The sequence below is a fragment of the Rhinolophus sinicus genome, chromosome 16 (genome assembly GCF_057876585.1).
Source record: "Rhinolophus sinicus isolate RSI-liver-muscle chromosome 16, RSI-T2T, whole genome shotgun sequence".
In the NCBI taxonomy this organism is placed as follows: Eukaryota; Metazoa; Chordata; class Mammalia; order Chiroptera; family Rhinolophidae; genus Rhinolophus; species Rhinolophus sinicus.
Window position 1 is genome coordinate 21817513 of NC_142516.1, and position 13982 is coordinate 21831494.

At 42.8% G+C, this 13982-nt stretch overlaps 2 protein-coding genes across 3 annotated transcripts in view; both read left to right on the forward strand.

The window, feature by feature from the left end:
• The window catches only part of TMEM245 (transmembrane protein 245), an 86868-nt gene extending 80031 nt beyond the window's left edge, over window positions 1-6837 (forward strand). For both annotated transcript variants that reach the window (XM_019734185.3, XM_019734186.3), the window contains one exon: window positions 1922-6837. In XM_019734185.3, coding sequence (XP_019589744.3) covers window positions 1922-1967 — 46 coding nt within the window. In that variant the 3' untranslated portion in view covers window positions 1968-6837. The remainder of the gene's footprint in view (window positions 1-1921) is intronic.
• A 1579-nt stretch (window positions 6838-8416) lies between these two features.
• Window positions 8417-13982, forward strand: part of CTNNAL1 (catenin alpha like 1) — a 61059-nt gene continuing 55493 nt past the window's right edge. Inside the window, exon 1 of the mRNA XM_019734180.3 lies at window positions 8417-8690. Within this exon, the coding sequence (XP_019589739.2) occupies window positions 8550-8690 (141 nt within the window). The 5' untranslated portion in view covers window positions 8417-8549. The remainder of the gene's footprint in view (window positions 8691-13982) is intronic.

Consider the following 13982-nt stretch of genomic DNA (forward strand, 5'->3'; position numbering starts at 1 on the left):
TTGTGCTCCTCTTGATATTAAAGTGCTCCTGACATTGTATGAAAATGTTAGTCTTTTTTTTAAAAAAATGCATTTTGCTGGGGAATATTGGGGAACAGTCTGTTTCTCCAGGGCCCATCAGCTTCAATCTGGGCCTTGTTGTCCTTCAGTCTAGCTGCAGGGGGCGCTGCTCACTGGCCCATGTGGGAATCGAACTGGCAACCCTGTTGTTCAGAGCTTGTACTCTAACCAACTGAGCCATCTGGCCGCCCCCGAAAATGTTTAATTTACCTCTGCCTTGCCTGGCTAACCCTCCTAAATATTTATGTGAACTGAAAATTGAGAAGACAGAGGTGTAAAGGAGGTGGCATGACTGTGGAATTGCACCTGAAGTTCAGATATTCGCTTTATGAATTTTTAGATTTATCCCTAATGACAACTTTTCATTATCTTTTGTTTCTATAATTGTGAGTGATTCCATGAAGTTTTGGAACACTTCTTATATTCTCTTTTAGGTCTATTTCTAATGAAAAAGTTAAGTAATCTTTTTAACACTTGGTTATAGGTATGAAAATAAAATGGGCTTTATTTGATTGACAAATAATCTAAGAAGAAACAACATAGTATAATGATGTGACTACAGACTAATATAGTATAAACTGAACCCTTGAAAATTATTTTTGAAAACAAACTTTTTAAGCTCAAACGTTCTTCTGTGTCCCCAATTGGTGATATTGTTGTCAAGGAGCAAGTTAACTTCCATCTAAAAAGATAATAAACTTCTGCGACACACCTGTATCTTTAAGATAGATTTGGCTTTATATAACTGAAAAAGAAGCAAACTCAGAAAAACCCACCCTCAATAAAACTCAACAGTGACTTCATATGAGCTTAGAAGTTTGTTTCTCTCTTGGGTGAAAGAAGTCCAGAGGTAGGGAGCCCAGGGCTAGTCTGACTGTTCCACAAACATCCAGGCCACGCCCCCTCCTTGATGTTCTGCCAGCCTTGGTGTGAGGTCTTTTCCTCTAGGATGGGTGCTTCAGCTCATGTTCATTGATAAACTCTGACCTGGCCATTTGGCTGCCAACACCGTTGCAGACCTGACTCGGTGACATAATCCTCGCTTGGGCATATAAATTATGTAGTAAAGGAAAAGTAGCAACCATAGTCCTGAGGGAGGCACCTCATAGATGCAGCCCACTGCCTTTCTCCAGTCCAGATATTACCTGCCAATTAGCAACACTAATTGCACTTAGCATGCCTGATGTGGGTCAGACACAGTACGGTACCAGGTTCTTTGATGAAAAGACCTAACTCCATTTCTTCTGCCTGAAACCGCATCCATCAGAGCTAGGACTCTGCTGGGTCAGATTTCCTGTATTGCAATAAAACTTACCTACTTAGCGTTTGATCTTTGGTCTCTTAGTATTTTTCTCTTGAACATTGTTGTGTTCACTTTCCAGCCAGCAAGAAAGGGGAAGGGTCGAAGAAGATCACCCTTTTTCAGAGACACTGCCCAAAAGTCATACAACACTTCCACTTACACCTCGGTGGCTACAACTTAGTCACATGTTGGTTAGTTTCATGGGAGTCTGGGGAAGTAGTCTTGGATGAGAGACAGTGGACTCAGCAAAAAACTGGAGTTCTTGTTACTAAAGAATGTGAGATAACTGGCAGACTTTGCAACGATACTCAGTGAAAATATAATGTTAAGAAAAAATAATGAGTATATAACCTCATCAAGGCTCTCAGATTATAAAAATATTATTCTATGGCAATTAATTACTGGTTAGATGCTGTTTCCCTCCCTTCTCTTTCTCTCTCTCTTTCTTATTTTCACGTCTGTGGTTTTATTTCCCCTGAGCTCCCCCCTCTCCGCGCCCCCCCCCCCCCCCCCCGTTTCCAAAAGCAAAACTAATCATTTTATCTTTTCTTCTTATAGGACTTTCCGTGACGTTTCTGATGATCTGAAATCTTCAATAGACTGACGTGGCTTCCACTGTAGTGATTTCTCCAGGAAGTTCAACCTTGACTGTGAGTTCAGTGAGTTCAGCTCAGCTGTGGCCTCCTGTCCATTCAGCTGTGCCTAGAAGCAGAGCCCAGGAAAAGCAGCAGAAACCTCCCGGCCTTCAGTACAGAATACATGGACAAGAGAGAGCTGGCTGTGGGCTGCTTTGCATTTTAAAGCACAGCTTTAGAGCTCAGAAATGTGGTTTGCTCACTTAATTAACTGTTTTAAGATGGCTTGAAAAGTTTCAGTTTATACACTGGTGCCATAGCTTGAAAATTTTCCACTTTGCTTATCTATATTATTACAACATGTATTTATAAAGTTATTAAGAGCCCTAAACTACCTGCTGTTAACAGTGTATGCAATGTAATTTTCTCCTGTTTTAAGACATCTGTTCTTAAAACTTTTCGATGACAGTCACTTTTCAATGAAAAGGGCTTTCACTTTTGAATATATAGTTGCTTGGGCAGGAAAAATGAGTTTTCTACTGTTCTCCCACAAGGTATGGTCCTCCCTAAGAAAGACCGAATCCTTAGCACAAGAGTGAGGTGGCTTATTTGAAGTTCAGATAGTTGTATGTTGCAGCCATAGGAGACACAGACAGACTGAAGCTCTTCCTCCCCTTTTTTCTCCTCCCTCCCTCCCCCACTACACTGTTGCCAAATGTCTAAAACTTGGCCAACCACACTGAAGTTCAGTACTTATGAAGCTGCTATTGATGGTAACAATATGATAGAATTCATGTTGTGATTTTTTTCTTTCCAAATGTTTTAAGTCAAAAATCTCAGGTGCAGCAGTACTCTCATGTGTTAAACGTGTCCATTTCACTTTTTGGAATTCTGCCACTTAATTACTTATCGGCAGTAGAATTTTATATTTGTGGAGTATTTCCCCATCACTTAGCACAGTGCCTTGCACATAAGATTCTCAATGAATGCATTTTGAATTAAATTGTGACTTTTAAAATGTGTCAGATGTCACAATAACCAGCATAATGTTTTACATTTTGCAAAGTCTTGTTGTGCGTATTATTTCACAACCACTTCCCATCATCTTTCATTTTGCTTTATATTGTTTTATAACAGTTTCCCCTAGATGGGGAAGCTAAGTTTCAGCAAAGTGACCAACTCAAAAGTCAGAAAGTTTAGTAAGATTTGACCTCAAATCTTCTGTCTCCGTAAATCTGTGAACTCTGCCATACTGTTGTGTTCCTTCTATCTTACGCAGTTGTCTCAGTGCTATGAGAGAGAATAGGTGTCCTTGGACTTGTTCTACAGTTAATGGCAGGGCTGCGACTAGAACTCAGCTCTTAGCTTTCTGCCTTTTCCACTGTATAGAACAACCACCCGGCTTGTTCTCTGCCGCCAGGGGAATATGGAGGAGAAAGCATTCTTAAGTATCAAAGATCACCTTTTTGGAAAACAAAAGTGGAAATCATTTTTCTAAAACACCTCCTCACTAAGAAGCATAGTTAGTGATAATTAGCTTAAATTTATTGTGATATTACTTAAAAACTCCACCTAGAAGAGAGGCTCCCATGAGGTCTTTGACTGTTTATACAGTAGATTACATGCAGATTTCTCATTTTGACTAGGAATCCTTCAACAATTATAATTTGATATAATACTCAGTGTTACATTTGGCCGTTAAGTAACTCATTCTTCAGTCGGTTGTTTAATCATTCATTCAGTGAAACATTTGTTGACAGTTTGCCAAACTCTGGGTTCCATGCCAGGCACTATACAGGGTGCTGTAGGGGTTAACTCCTAAGAAGGCCTTCTCTTACCTTAAATCTTAGCCAGATCATGTGTATTGCTACATTGAAAACTTTTGCATTAAAAGGGTTAAAAAAGAAATCAGGTTAGTTTTTATTACTTGTATACTAGTAAGTTTATAGCTGTAATTAGCACGTATTCATAAGAGGCAAACATTACATACAATGAGCTAGGGTGCATATACAAACTGTTCTTCCAAAATGCTTTTAGCTGTTTAAAGTGGTTGCAAAAACCTGAACTTGAGCTAATGAATGGCTGTTGCTGGTTATAATTATTAGTATGAACACCAGGTTCTTAGAGGGGAAATGCTGAGCCCTAAGAATAGTTTCGAGCTGCCAAAATTAGCAGTGATGTAATATTATCCTGAAATATCAGGAACAGATATGTTCCCACAGTCTTGTTAGGAAACCTGCACTTGCCCCGGTGCTCCAGCCAACTGCATAAAGCCTGGGAAGGCCGACCAGCTCGACCCCTCAGAAACATACCCCCTCAGATCCAGTGAGGTTTTACAGAATTTCCACAGGGCATAGAGATCAAGTGGTATGAAAAGGTAGGAGCCCGAAGCTCAGGTCTCAAAGATGACCCACCCTCAGATTGTTAATTAGTATTTGACCCAGAAAGAGGAAGTTTCACTAGGAACAGAAAATGGATCGATGAAGAAGTAGCTTCAGTCAAAACTGAGGACAGAAGTCCTCTCACAGTGTCTTGCATTTTACAGCTTTATTAAAAGATTAGTTTTGACTTCACATTCACTACTCAGTTGTAAACCGAATGGGGGAATGGGTGAAGATAAAAGCTCTCCACACAGATGTGCTCCTCTTTCCATGTCATATAAGTCCTGCTTCAGTTCCGAAATACCTGTCACACCCTCTGTTCCTGGATGTGATCTCTGTCACACTGCCTTAGATACCAGTCTTATTTATTTGTCAGTTTGCAAGGAATCCTACCGCCCTCTTCCATTGGAGGTGGTTAGTTGGCAGAGTGAGACTGGTGTAGATTGACGCTGGACAGTGAGTGGGAGGACACCCGAGAAGTGTTATGGAGATACTGTATTTACAAAAACCAGTAGCCTTGGGAAATAGCAGCTGTTCATTCCAGTTAAAAAGGGCTGCTACAGGGCTTGCAGATGAGGTCCTGCAGCTGACCTTGGTCTTAACATGAACAGATTGTGACCCTTCAGGACTTCCTAATACCATTAGTTGTCACTTCCGTTGTATTTAGCGCTTCAGGATGTGTCACTGCTGGGCAAGAAATACTCTGAAATTCAGGCCATGAAGGGTTAGATGAGAGCAAAGTAATTTTGGTGAGCGATTTGGAGCTTTCAACCTCAGCTTTATAAGGAAAAACCCCGTCAGAACTTCCCATGTTCTGGTCCTGCCCTGTAGTCTCCTCTAAGGGTCTTCCAAGACCCTTACAAGAGTACTACAGTAGGCATTTCACAGTGCAAATAGCCTCTGACAACATACTTCCAAATGCTAGTGCCAGTTCAGAACAAGTACTTTTGTTTTTATTAATTTCTTGCCTTTACATATTTTGCCATCAAAATATATTCATTTTATTACATTTTAGAGGACCTTCGAAAAGTATGCATACTATCTGAAACCACTGAGCAGTTATTTTTTGATAGACTTGATTTACAGTTCTCTTAATCATTTTTAAACTATCTGTCTACTAGAGTCATAGGAATTCTGTGCTAGAATGGGCCTTATGTAATTAGGTGATTCTGTCATTTTCTAGAGAAACCCACAGGTTAAAGTGGCTTTTTTAACAGAGAGCCAGTTAGTAACAATTCAGAATAGCATATACTTCTTTTTTTTCAGTCCGTTTTTCTACTTTACTTCCCTTTTCCTCGTAGATGAGTAGCTTTTGGGAAAATACGTTCCTTATAGCCATAGTTCAAAGGGTTGTTATTAGAGGTTATAAGAGAACAAACGTGTGTGTGGGGGAGAGGACGCCATGGTCAATTAAAATTGAGGCACGCTGAGTTTATTTTCTTTCTTTAGCATAAGAGGAGAGCAGACTATGTTTTACTTAGACTTATTTGACCTTAAACTGCGTCCCCATCTCATTTTCTTGGAGCATCTCAAAGTGCCACTGGTCCTTTGGGAAACATGGCTCTCAAGTAAGTTTACAGCTGTTTTAGAAGACATCCTTAATGGAAATTCTGAACGGTCAATTTGCTACCATCGTACCATGTAACTGTAATAAATCTCAAAGTTTAGTGAGATATTAGAAAGAAAACATAATTGCTGTTCAGAGCTATACGCAAAGTATAGAGATTCTTTTCCACCTATGGTGTGTAAAATCAGTATTTGTGTTTAGTTGTCAAAGTTTTTCAAGGATCAATTAATGTGCAGATACAGTGAGGATAATTGATATTACATTTTAATAACGCTTTTGTATGACACTTTATAGTTTTCAGACTGCTTTCGTAACAACCCTGTGAGATAGGCAGGTGTCCAACATTATCAGAGGCACTGGAGGCCTCAGAAAGTTTTTTTGTGATGTTTTTCCTCTTAACTTTATACCACAAAATAATGGAGCCAGAATTCAGTTTCAGAATTTCTGACTCCAAGTCCAGAGTTATTTACTCTACACCAGGTTTCTTATTTTTTCTTCCAGCTTTATATTTTACAATGAAAGGTGTGGATATAAATCTTCAAGTAACATCATTTTGGTTTATTATCAACACTATTTCTTTGTTATTGCAGTGACCCAGAAAGTGTAACTCCTATTATAGCTATCCCAAAGAAAACCCTTCTTTTGTCCTTTGCAGTGCCACTTGTTTAGAGGACTGGAGTGTATTTCAAATACCATTTGATTTTGAAACCAGGATTGGATATATTGTTGTGATTGCTTATGTAATTTTGGAAAATGTATGATCTCTGCATTCTTAGGCAAAGTAGAGATGGTTTGAAAGTAAAAAAAGATTATTCAAATACAATAATACATCTTTATTCTCACACAAATGCTGTTTCTTAGCTTTAACTTGCTTTGACAACCTCCTGATGTAACTTCTTTGTAAATGTAAAATATTTATATTTTGAAATAAAATGACTCGTGTTGAATGAATCAGGTGGTCACTTTAGTCTAATTTCTGCTGAGAAATTTGGTCTTGAGTGAAGTCAGACTTTTACAGATGTAACCATCTGTCTGCTAGGCCCTACATCTTTCCCTTTGGCTCCAGTGCCTACACTGAATGTTTATGAAATATGGGCAACTTACATAAGGGAAGATGTGTTTTGGGAGTGAATGCTGGGCTTTCACCTTAACAAAGTGAAAGGGTCCCAGGCTGAAGCAGGGGCCCTCAGTGCACAGGATAAGGTGGCCTTGTGGTAGAAAAGGAAATGGTGAGGTGGGTGGCTGGGAAGTAATAATCAGAGGGAAAAAAAGTTGTAGAAAGGAACTGCATATTTTGAATGAACAAAACAAGCCTAAGCTATGGCTGTACTCAATACCAAAGCTATCCGTGCAGCACTGGCAGGTAGAACTGACCCCATAGCGGAAGTACCGTGAACCACATTTCAACACTGCTTGGAAAAGAGCGTGCTGACACCTTGAGTTGGCGGTCTGCAACTCATCAATCTGACATTATGGATGGAGAAATTATTCTGGCCAAGGTATAAGGCTGCACTAGCCAGCCTCAGTCTTTTCTACTCTAATAGTTTCTCATTGGCAGATACCGTATGTGCTAGTTTACAAAATATTTCTTCATGCTTCTCAGTCTATTGCTTAAGCCTAGACCTCTTAAGAAAGTGTGTACTTTCTGACAACCTCCTTTTATCTTTGCTCCTGGAATCCTTAGGGTAAGAAGTGTTCAGCTCTCCCTTCCATCCCAGTCATGCAGGGGTTCCGTCTTTTAGCCTTACTCTTAAGTGAATTTAGTCAGAAGTATACACCCAAGAATGATCTTTTCAGTAACTGAACAGATCTGTTAAACTCTTCTGTAGTAGGCAATAGGGGAAAAGTAATTTTGAAAAGCAGTTTTAAAAAGTTAACAGTATTGAACAGTAGGTGAAGCTTTTCCATATGCTCTTTAATTTCCTTTTCAGGAGTAATTCTAAACAGTAGCCTGAAAGATACCCAAATCACTATCTTCTTGCTGAGTACCTAGAGACTCCTTAATTACATTACCAAATATTTCCTCTTCAGTCCAGTTCAAAGTGTTTGTGAGAAAGATGCAGTCAGAAAAGGAGCAGCGTGGAGGAAACTGGGACTCCAGAGAGACTATTACAGGTAGAATTCCTGTCGCTGGGTAAAATCCCCTCCCTACAGACCTGACTCTGGCTCTGTTCTACCAGTTAGTTTCAACTCCTAGCGCAGCTTCCAGAAATTTTCGCGGGAATAGGAGTTAGGACGAGTCACATATCAGAAGGACTGGAAGCTTTGCCGGAGACGGTGTCCTTGTCGTGGTAAGAGGCCACGTGGAGGCGGGAAGCCCTCAGGTGTCTTCTATGTTCTAGTGGGGTGAGACGCGTGTGAGGTCCACAGAAGAGTGGTCCCAGGAGCGGCGGGAGAGGGAGACGGGGCGAGGCCCTGGTTAGGGGGCAGCCTGCAAGGTGGACCCTGGACAAAAACGTGTGGGGGCGTGGCACAGGCGGGGCTGTTCCGGAGGCGGGGCTCGGCTGCTGCCGAGCAGGCCGGGGGTGGGGCTACCCCGGAGGCGGGCCGGGTTGGGGGCGGGGCCTCGGGAGGCGCGGGTGCATCGCGCTGCAGGCGGGCTGGCTGGCAGGCGGCGGGCCCGCAGTGGCCTGGCGTCTGGGCTGCGCGACCTGCGGACGGCCATGGCCTCCTCTCCGGGCCCCGCCGGCATCGGTGGCGCCGGCGCAGTGCAAGGCTCGGGGTCGTCCGGCTTCGCCTTGGACTCGGGACTCGAGATCAAAACGCGCTCGGTGGAGCAGACGCTGCTCCCGCTGGTTTCTCAGGTAAAGTAGCGCCCAGCCCGGCCCCTTGTCTCCCTTGGACCGCGATGGCGGTGGCTGCTCGCGCGGCTGGGCCCGGGCCGGAGGCAGCCGCTGCCCCACATTCCGCACTGGTACTGCGACTTCGGGGCCGGACCGCCTGTCTGGGCTTGGGGACTGGCGGAGGCGGAGGCGGAGGGAGTCGGGACCCTCCGAAATTCGGCGGCGAGGCCGAGTGGGCTGAGCTGCAAGGGAGGCTGCGGGGCGGGGAGCCCCGTTGGAGACCTGAGTGCCCCACCGGCAGGTGCGCTGCCCGGCCTGCCCCATAGCACCCGCCTTGGGGCTGCAGTTCCGGCGGCCCCGGCCCGCGAAGCCCCCACCGCTGGTGGGCCGCCAAGCCTAGCTCCCCTCGGGCAGAGAGGATCCCTGCGGGGCCCTCGCTGCCCTGCTAGTTGCCGCTCCTTTAACCCACTGCGGGCACACGTTTGCATCCCCAGCCCAAAGCCACACTGGTGGCCACTCTGGCTGGGGCATTCCTACTGGCCTCCAAGTCCAGCGTGCTCTCCCGGAGGCCTTTGTGCCTTAACATGCGTGTGTGTGTCGGCTCGCCAGTCCCCCCTTCACCCCGGGCCACGCTGCCCCTTCCCCTTAACCTGCCTGCTCACGTCTGTCGGCTTTTGTCCCGCCTGGGAAGAGGGAAGTGAAGGACGGTCTGATAGTTAATCCGGACGCACATCCTTTTGCCAAATCTCATGTGGGATATATGCTTTATTGTAGTGGTTGGTCGTACCAGAAGTCTGCAATCAGCTAATTGACGCGCGTAGTTTTAGAAAAGTTTCTGTTACGGTGAGGCGGCTTATACACAGCCCGAGGGCTGGAATTCCTCACCTAGATCTGTTGTTCTGTGCCAAGCGCTCACTGTAGGGAGGGAAGAATCTTGTGCCTTGAGGAGCGTTGGCGATGTGTGACTCACGACTAGATGGCAAAGCCTTCATGACTCACACTTTGCCCAGATTTTAGAGGTAGAAGGAATCTTAAAGGTTATCTGATTCTAAATTAAAAAATTCTTCCTTACAGCGTCTGCGACACCTGGTCACCGGTCCCTTGCTTAAACATGTTCAGTGATAGGGATCCCGGAGCTGGTCCAAACAATTTTAAATGCTCCATCCCAGCCCTGCAAATATTTGAAAATAGTAGTCACACATGTCCCTAGATTCCTGTTATGCTCAATTAAATAAACAGCTCCATTTTCCATTTTCTTCACATGTGCTCATTTTAGACTGGCTAACAGAATAGTGAATGAAAACATCTGACTAGCCCCCTCCCCCTTCCCTTGCATGGCTGACAGAGGCCCTGACCAGTGGGAAGGAGGGCTAGGATCAGTTGGTAATGTATGCACTGTGCCGCCTCCCGCAAAAGAATACCACCTTCACCACCAATACAACTACAACCCAAACTACTGGAGTAGTTTTTTTTTTTTTTTTTTAAAGATTTTATTGGGGAAGGGGAACAGGACTTTATTGGGGAACAGTGTGCACTTCCAGGAGTTTTCTCTAAGTCAAGTTGTTGTCCTTTCAATCTTAGTTGTGGAGGGTTCTGTTCAGCTTCAAGTTGTTGTTCTTTTCAGTCTTAGTTGTGGAGGGTGCAGCTAAGCTCCAGGTCCAGTTGCCGTTGCTAGTTGCAGGGGCTCAGCCCACCATCCCTTATGGGAGTTGAATCAGCAGCCTTGTGGTTGAGAGCCCGCGCTCCAACCAACAACTGAGCCATCCGGGAGGCAGCTCAGCTCAAGGTGCCGTGTTCAATCTTAGTTGCAGGAGGCAGAGCCCACCATCCCTTGCGGGACTCGAGGAATTGAACTGGCAACCTTGTGGTTGAGAGCCCACTGGCCCATGTGGGAATCGAACTGGCAGCCTTCGGAGTTAGGAGGACAGAGCTCTAACCGCCTGAGCCACCGACCGGGCCGGCCCTGGAGTAGTTTTAAGAGCCACAAAGATCAGAGCATGGTGGAGTTCAACTTGACAGTATTCATTTGTTTAACATTGTGCACCAGGCTATGTTCTAAGCCCTTTATAAATATTAACTCATTTAGTTCTCGTAACAGTCCTATGAGGTAGATAGATGTTTATTCTCATTACATAGATGAGAATACTGAGGAGCAGTGAGGTTAAATAACTTGTCATGGCACTTTCAGCTATAAATGTCAAACTGGGATTTGAACGCAGGCAACCTGGCTACAGATTATATGCCCTTAGTTGCACCATGTGCTGTGTCCTTTCTAGAGATTGGAAGCAGTGAAGAGGTCAGCTTGTAGGAGGTACAGAGAAGAGAGTCCACAATGGAAAAATAAGCTGGAAGGTTGTTGTAATCTGGAGAAATGATAATTTTTCACAGTGCCACTGCTAAAAATGTATCAGTCCTACAGCTCTGTTGTGTAATTCTGGGGTGAAAGAGGCTGGAGAGAGTAGGGAGTGGAGGAGGAATGTGTGAATCGCTGCTGAGTTAACTAGAGGTCAATGCCAAAGGGGGAAAATGCCAGTTCTTTTTCCTTCCCTGTTAATGACTCATTCAAGGCTATAGCTGAGGTTCTGCATCCCACTCGTTATGTACCCACAGCCAATATCTTTAGCACAATACCATAGTTGATATTTCTAATGATTGACTGTACTCAACAAGTTAAATTATGCTTCAAGTCGAAAAATGTAGCATGGCCGGAATACTGTTAACAAAGCAGGAAAGTGTGGAGTACAATTAAGAATGCTTTTTTTTTAAAGTTTCAGTGAATGTCAGTGGATTAAAACTGCAGCTTTCTAGAAACTCGTATTTAGTAGTCTCTTTTTCTGAGGATGCTGCATTATTATTCAAGTCATGCTTCACCCTCTTATCCACAAGATTATTTAAAGCATTTTAAGAAAGCAGTTGTGTGCTGACTAATAGCTGCTCTTGGAGGGACTTGTATTCTAGTTGGGAGTCAGGACATGGATAAAATAATAGCACATGCCCAGTGTCAAATGAACATGAGATGTTCTCTAAAAGCTCAGAGAAGGCCTGGAGAAGTCGGAAGGATGCCATCGAGGAGACAGGGTCTTGAGGTGAGCAAATAGGACTGGCACTGTACGTACAGTTGACTGAGTTTTAATCAGGTTGTTTCTGCTCTAATACCATCTAACCTCTTCTGACTCTCCAAGTAAACATTTATGGGTACTACGGGCTTTATTCTAGGAATGCAAGGTTGAGTCAATATTAGACACATGTATACAATTTTCTGCATTCGAAATATGTATTTTCTTGCTAATAGGTACAGAAAAATCGTTCAATTAAATTCGACTTCGAATCATGATAAATAGCAGTTAGCAAACTAGTCACAGGAGAAAACTTCCTTAACCTGATACAGTACATCTACAGAAAACCTACAGTTAACATCACGGCAGCAAGTCACATTGAAAACAAACATCTCCTTTAAAACCAGAAACAAGGATGCCTGCTGTCACATCTTCTATTCCACACTGTACTGGAAATCCTAACCAGTGCAACAAGACAGGGAGAAGTGAAAGTGGAAAGATAGGAAAGGAGAAATTAAGACTCTTATTGTGGTATAATTATCTACATAGAAAACTCAAGAGTTTACAAGTAAATTATAAAAATTAGGAGCGTTAGTAAGCTCACTGATTGTAGGATACTGAAGTCAACTGCATTTCTCTACATTAATAACAAGCAGAAAAGTTAATTGTAAGACACTACTGGTTAGAATAAAAATGAGGTTCCTAGGAATATATGTATAACAAGAGATGTCAAATGTTGTGGAGAAAATTTTAAAATTTTATGGAAAGCCAAAGTACGTCTAAATAAATGAGAGAGAAGTCTTGTATTCATGGTAAGATGAATTGATATTATAGGCACGTCCATTTTCCCTATTGATCTATAAATTTAACACAAGTCCAATGAAAGCAGGATTTTTAAAAGTAGAGTTTGATAAAGGTAATTCTAAAATTTGTATGACAGACTAAAGAGCCAAGAATAGTCAGGAGAGAAACATGGTTGGTAGACTTACTCTACCAGATTTCAAAACTTATTATAAAGCTATAGTAATTAAGACAATGTGGGCATTAGAATAGAGGTGGGCAAATACGCTAGTGAAACAGAATGGAGAACTAGAAACAGATCCCTATATATATATGGAAACTTGGTAAGTCACAGAATTGGCACTGCTGGTCAGTGAGGAAAGGAAGAACTTTTTTTTTTTTTTTTTAAATGGGTCTGGGACAATTAGTTATCTAAGTAGAAACACATGAAACTAGTTCACTGTCACACAATATACAAAAATAAATTTCAGATGGTTAGGAACGTCAATGTGAAACTGAAAACTTACAACACTATTAGGGCAAAAAATAGGGCACTATCTTCAGCTCCTGATGGCGGGAAAGGATTTCTTAGTACACCAAAAGTACGAACTCCAAGCAGAATTTGACAGATTTGACTCCATCAAGATTGAAAGGATAAGGCATAAAGTGGGCTAATGTAATTGCAGCACAAAGAACCAACACATGGATTGTAGTACGTACCCAGAATAAATAAAGGAGTCTAACGAATCAAAACTAAGAGTACACATTAAAAATTGGTAAAATAGTCCTCTTGCGGGAGAGGAAACATGTCGAAAAGGTATGTGAAAAGACGTTCAGCTTCGTTAGAAATCAGTGAAGTAAAAGTTAAAAGCACAGTGAGAACAAATGTTAGGAATGTGGAGGTGATGGAAATGTCAGTGGTACAACCACTTTGGAAAACAGTTTGATGCAAACTGTTAAAATAGAAGGTGGGTATTACCTATGGCCCAGCATTCCACTCCTAAATCCACACCCCTAGAGAAACTCCTGCATGTGTGTTAGAGACATGGATTGGAATTTTGATCGTTGCTTTACTTCTAATGGCCTCAAACTGGGCACTACCCAATGTCTTTTAACAGTAGGATGTTTCAATAAATTGTGCTATGTTCGTACAATGAGATACCATACAGCAGTGACATGAATGAACCCTGGATGTAATTATCAGCATAGATGAATCTCACAACCATCATGTTGAGCGAAAAATAAATTAAAGGTTCAAAACCAGGCAAAACAAAACCATGTATCATTTAGGGATATAACATGAGCAATGGTTATATTAAGGGAATGATGAGCACAAAGTGAGGACAGTGGTTTCTTCTGGGGAGGGGAGGGGGTGATGAAAAAGGGGAGTGTCCCGCAGGGCACAGGGCTTGCCAGAGGTACTGGCAAAGTTCCCTTCAGCTTGGTGGTGGGTACCTATGTCTTCCTTTCATTTCTT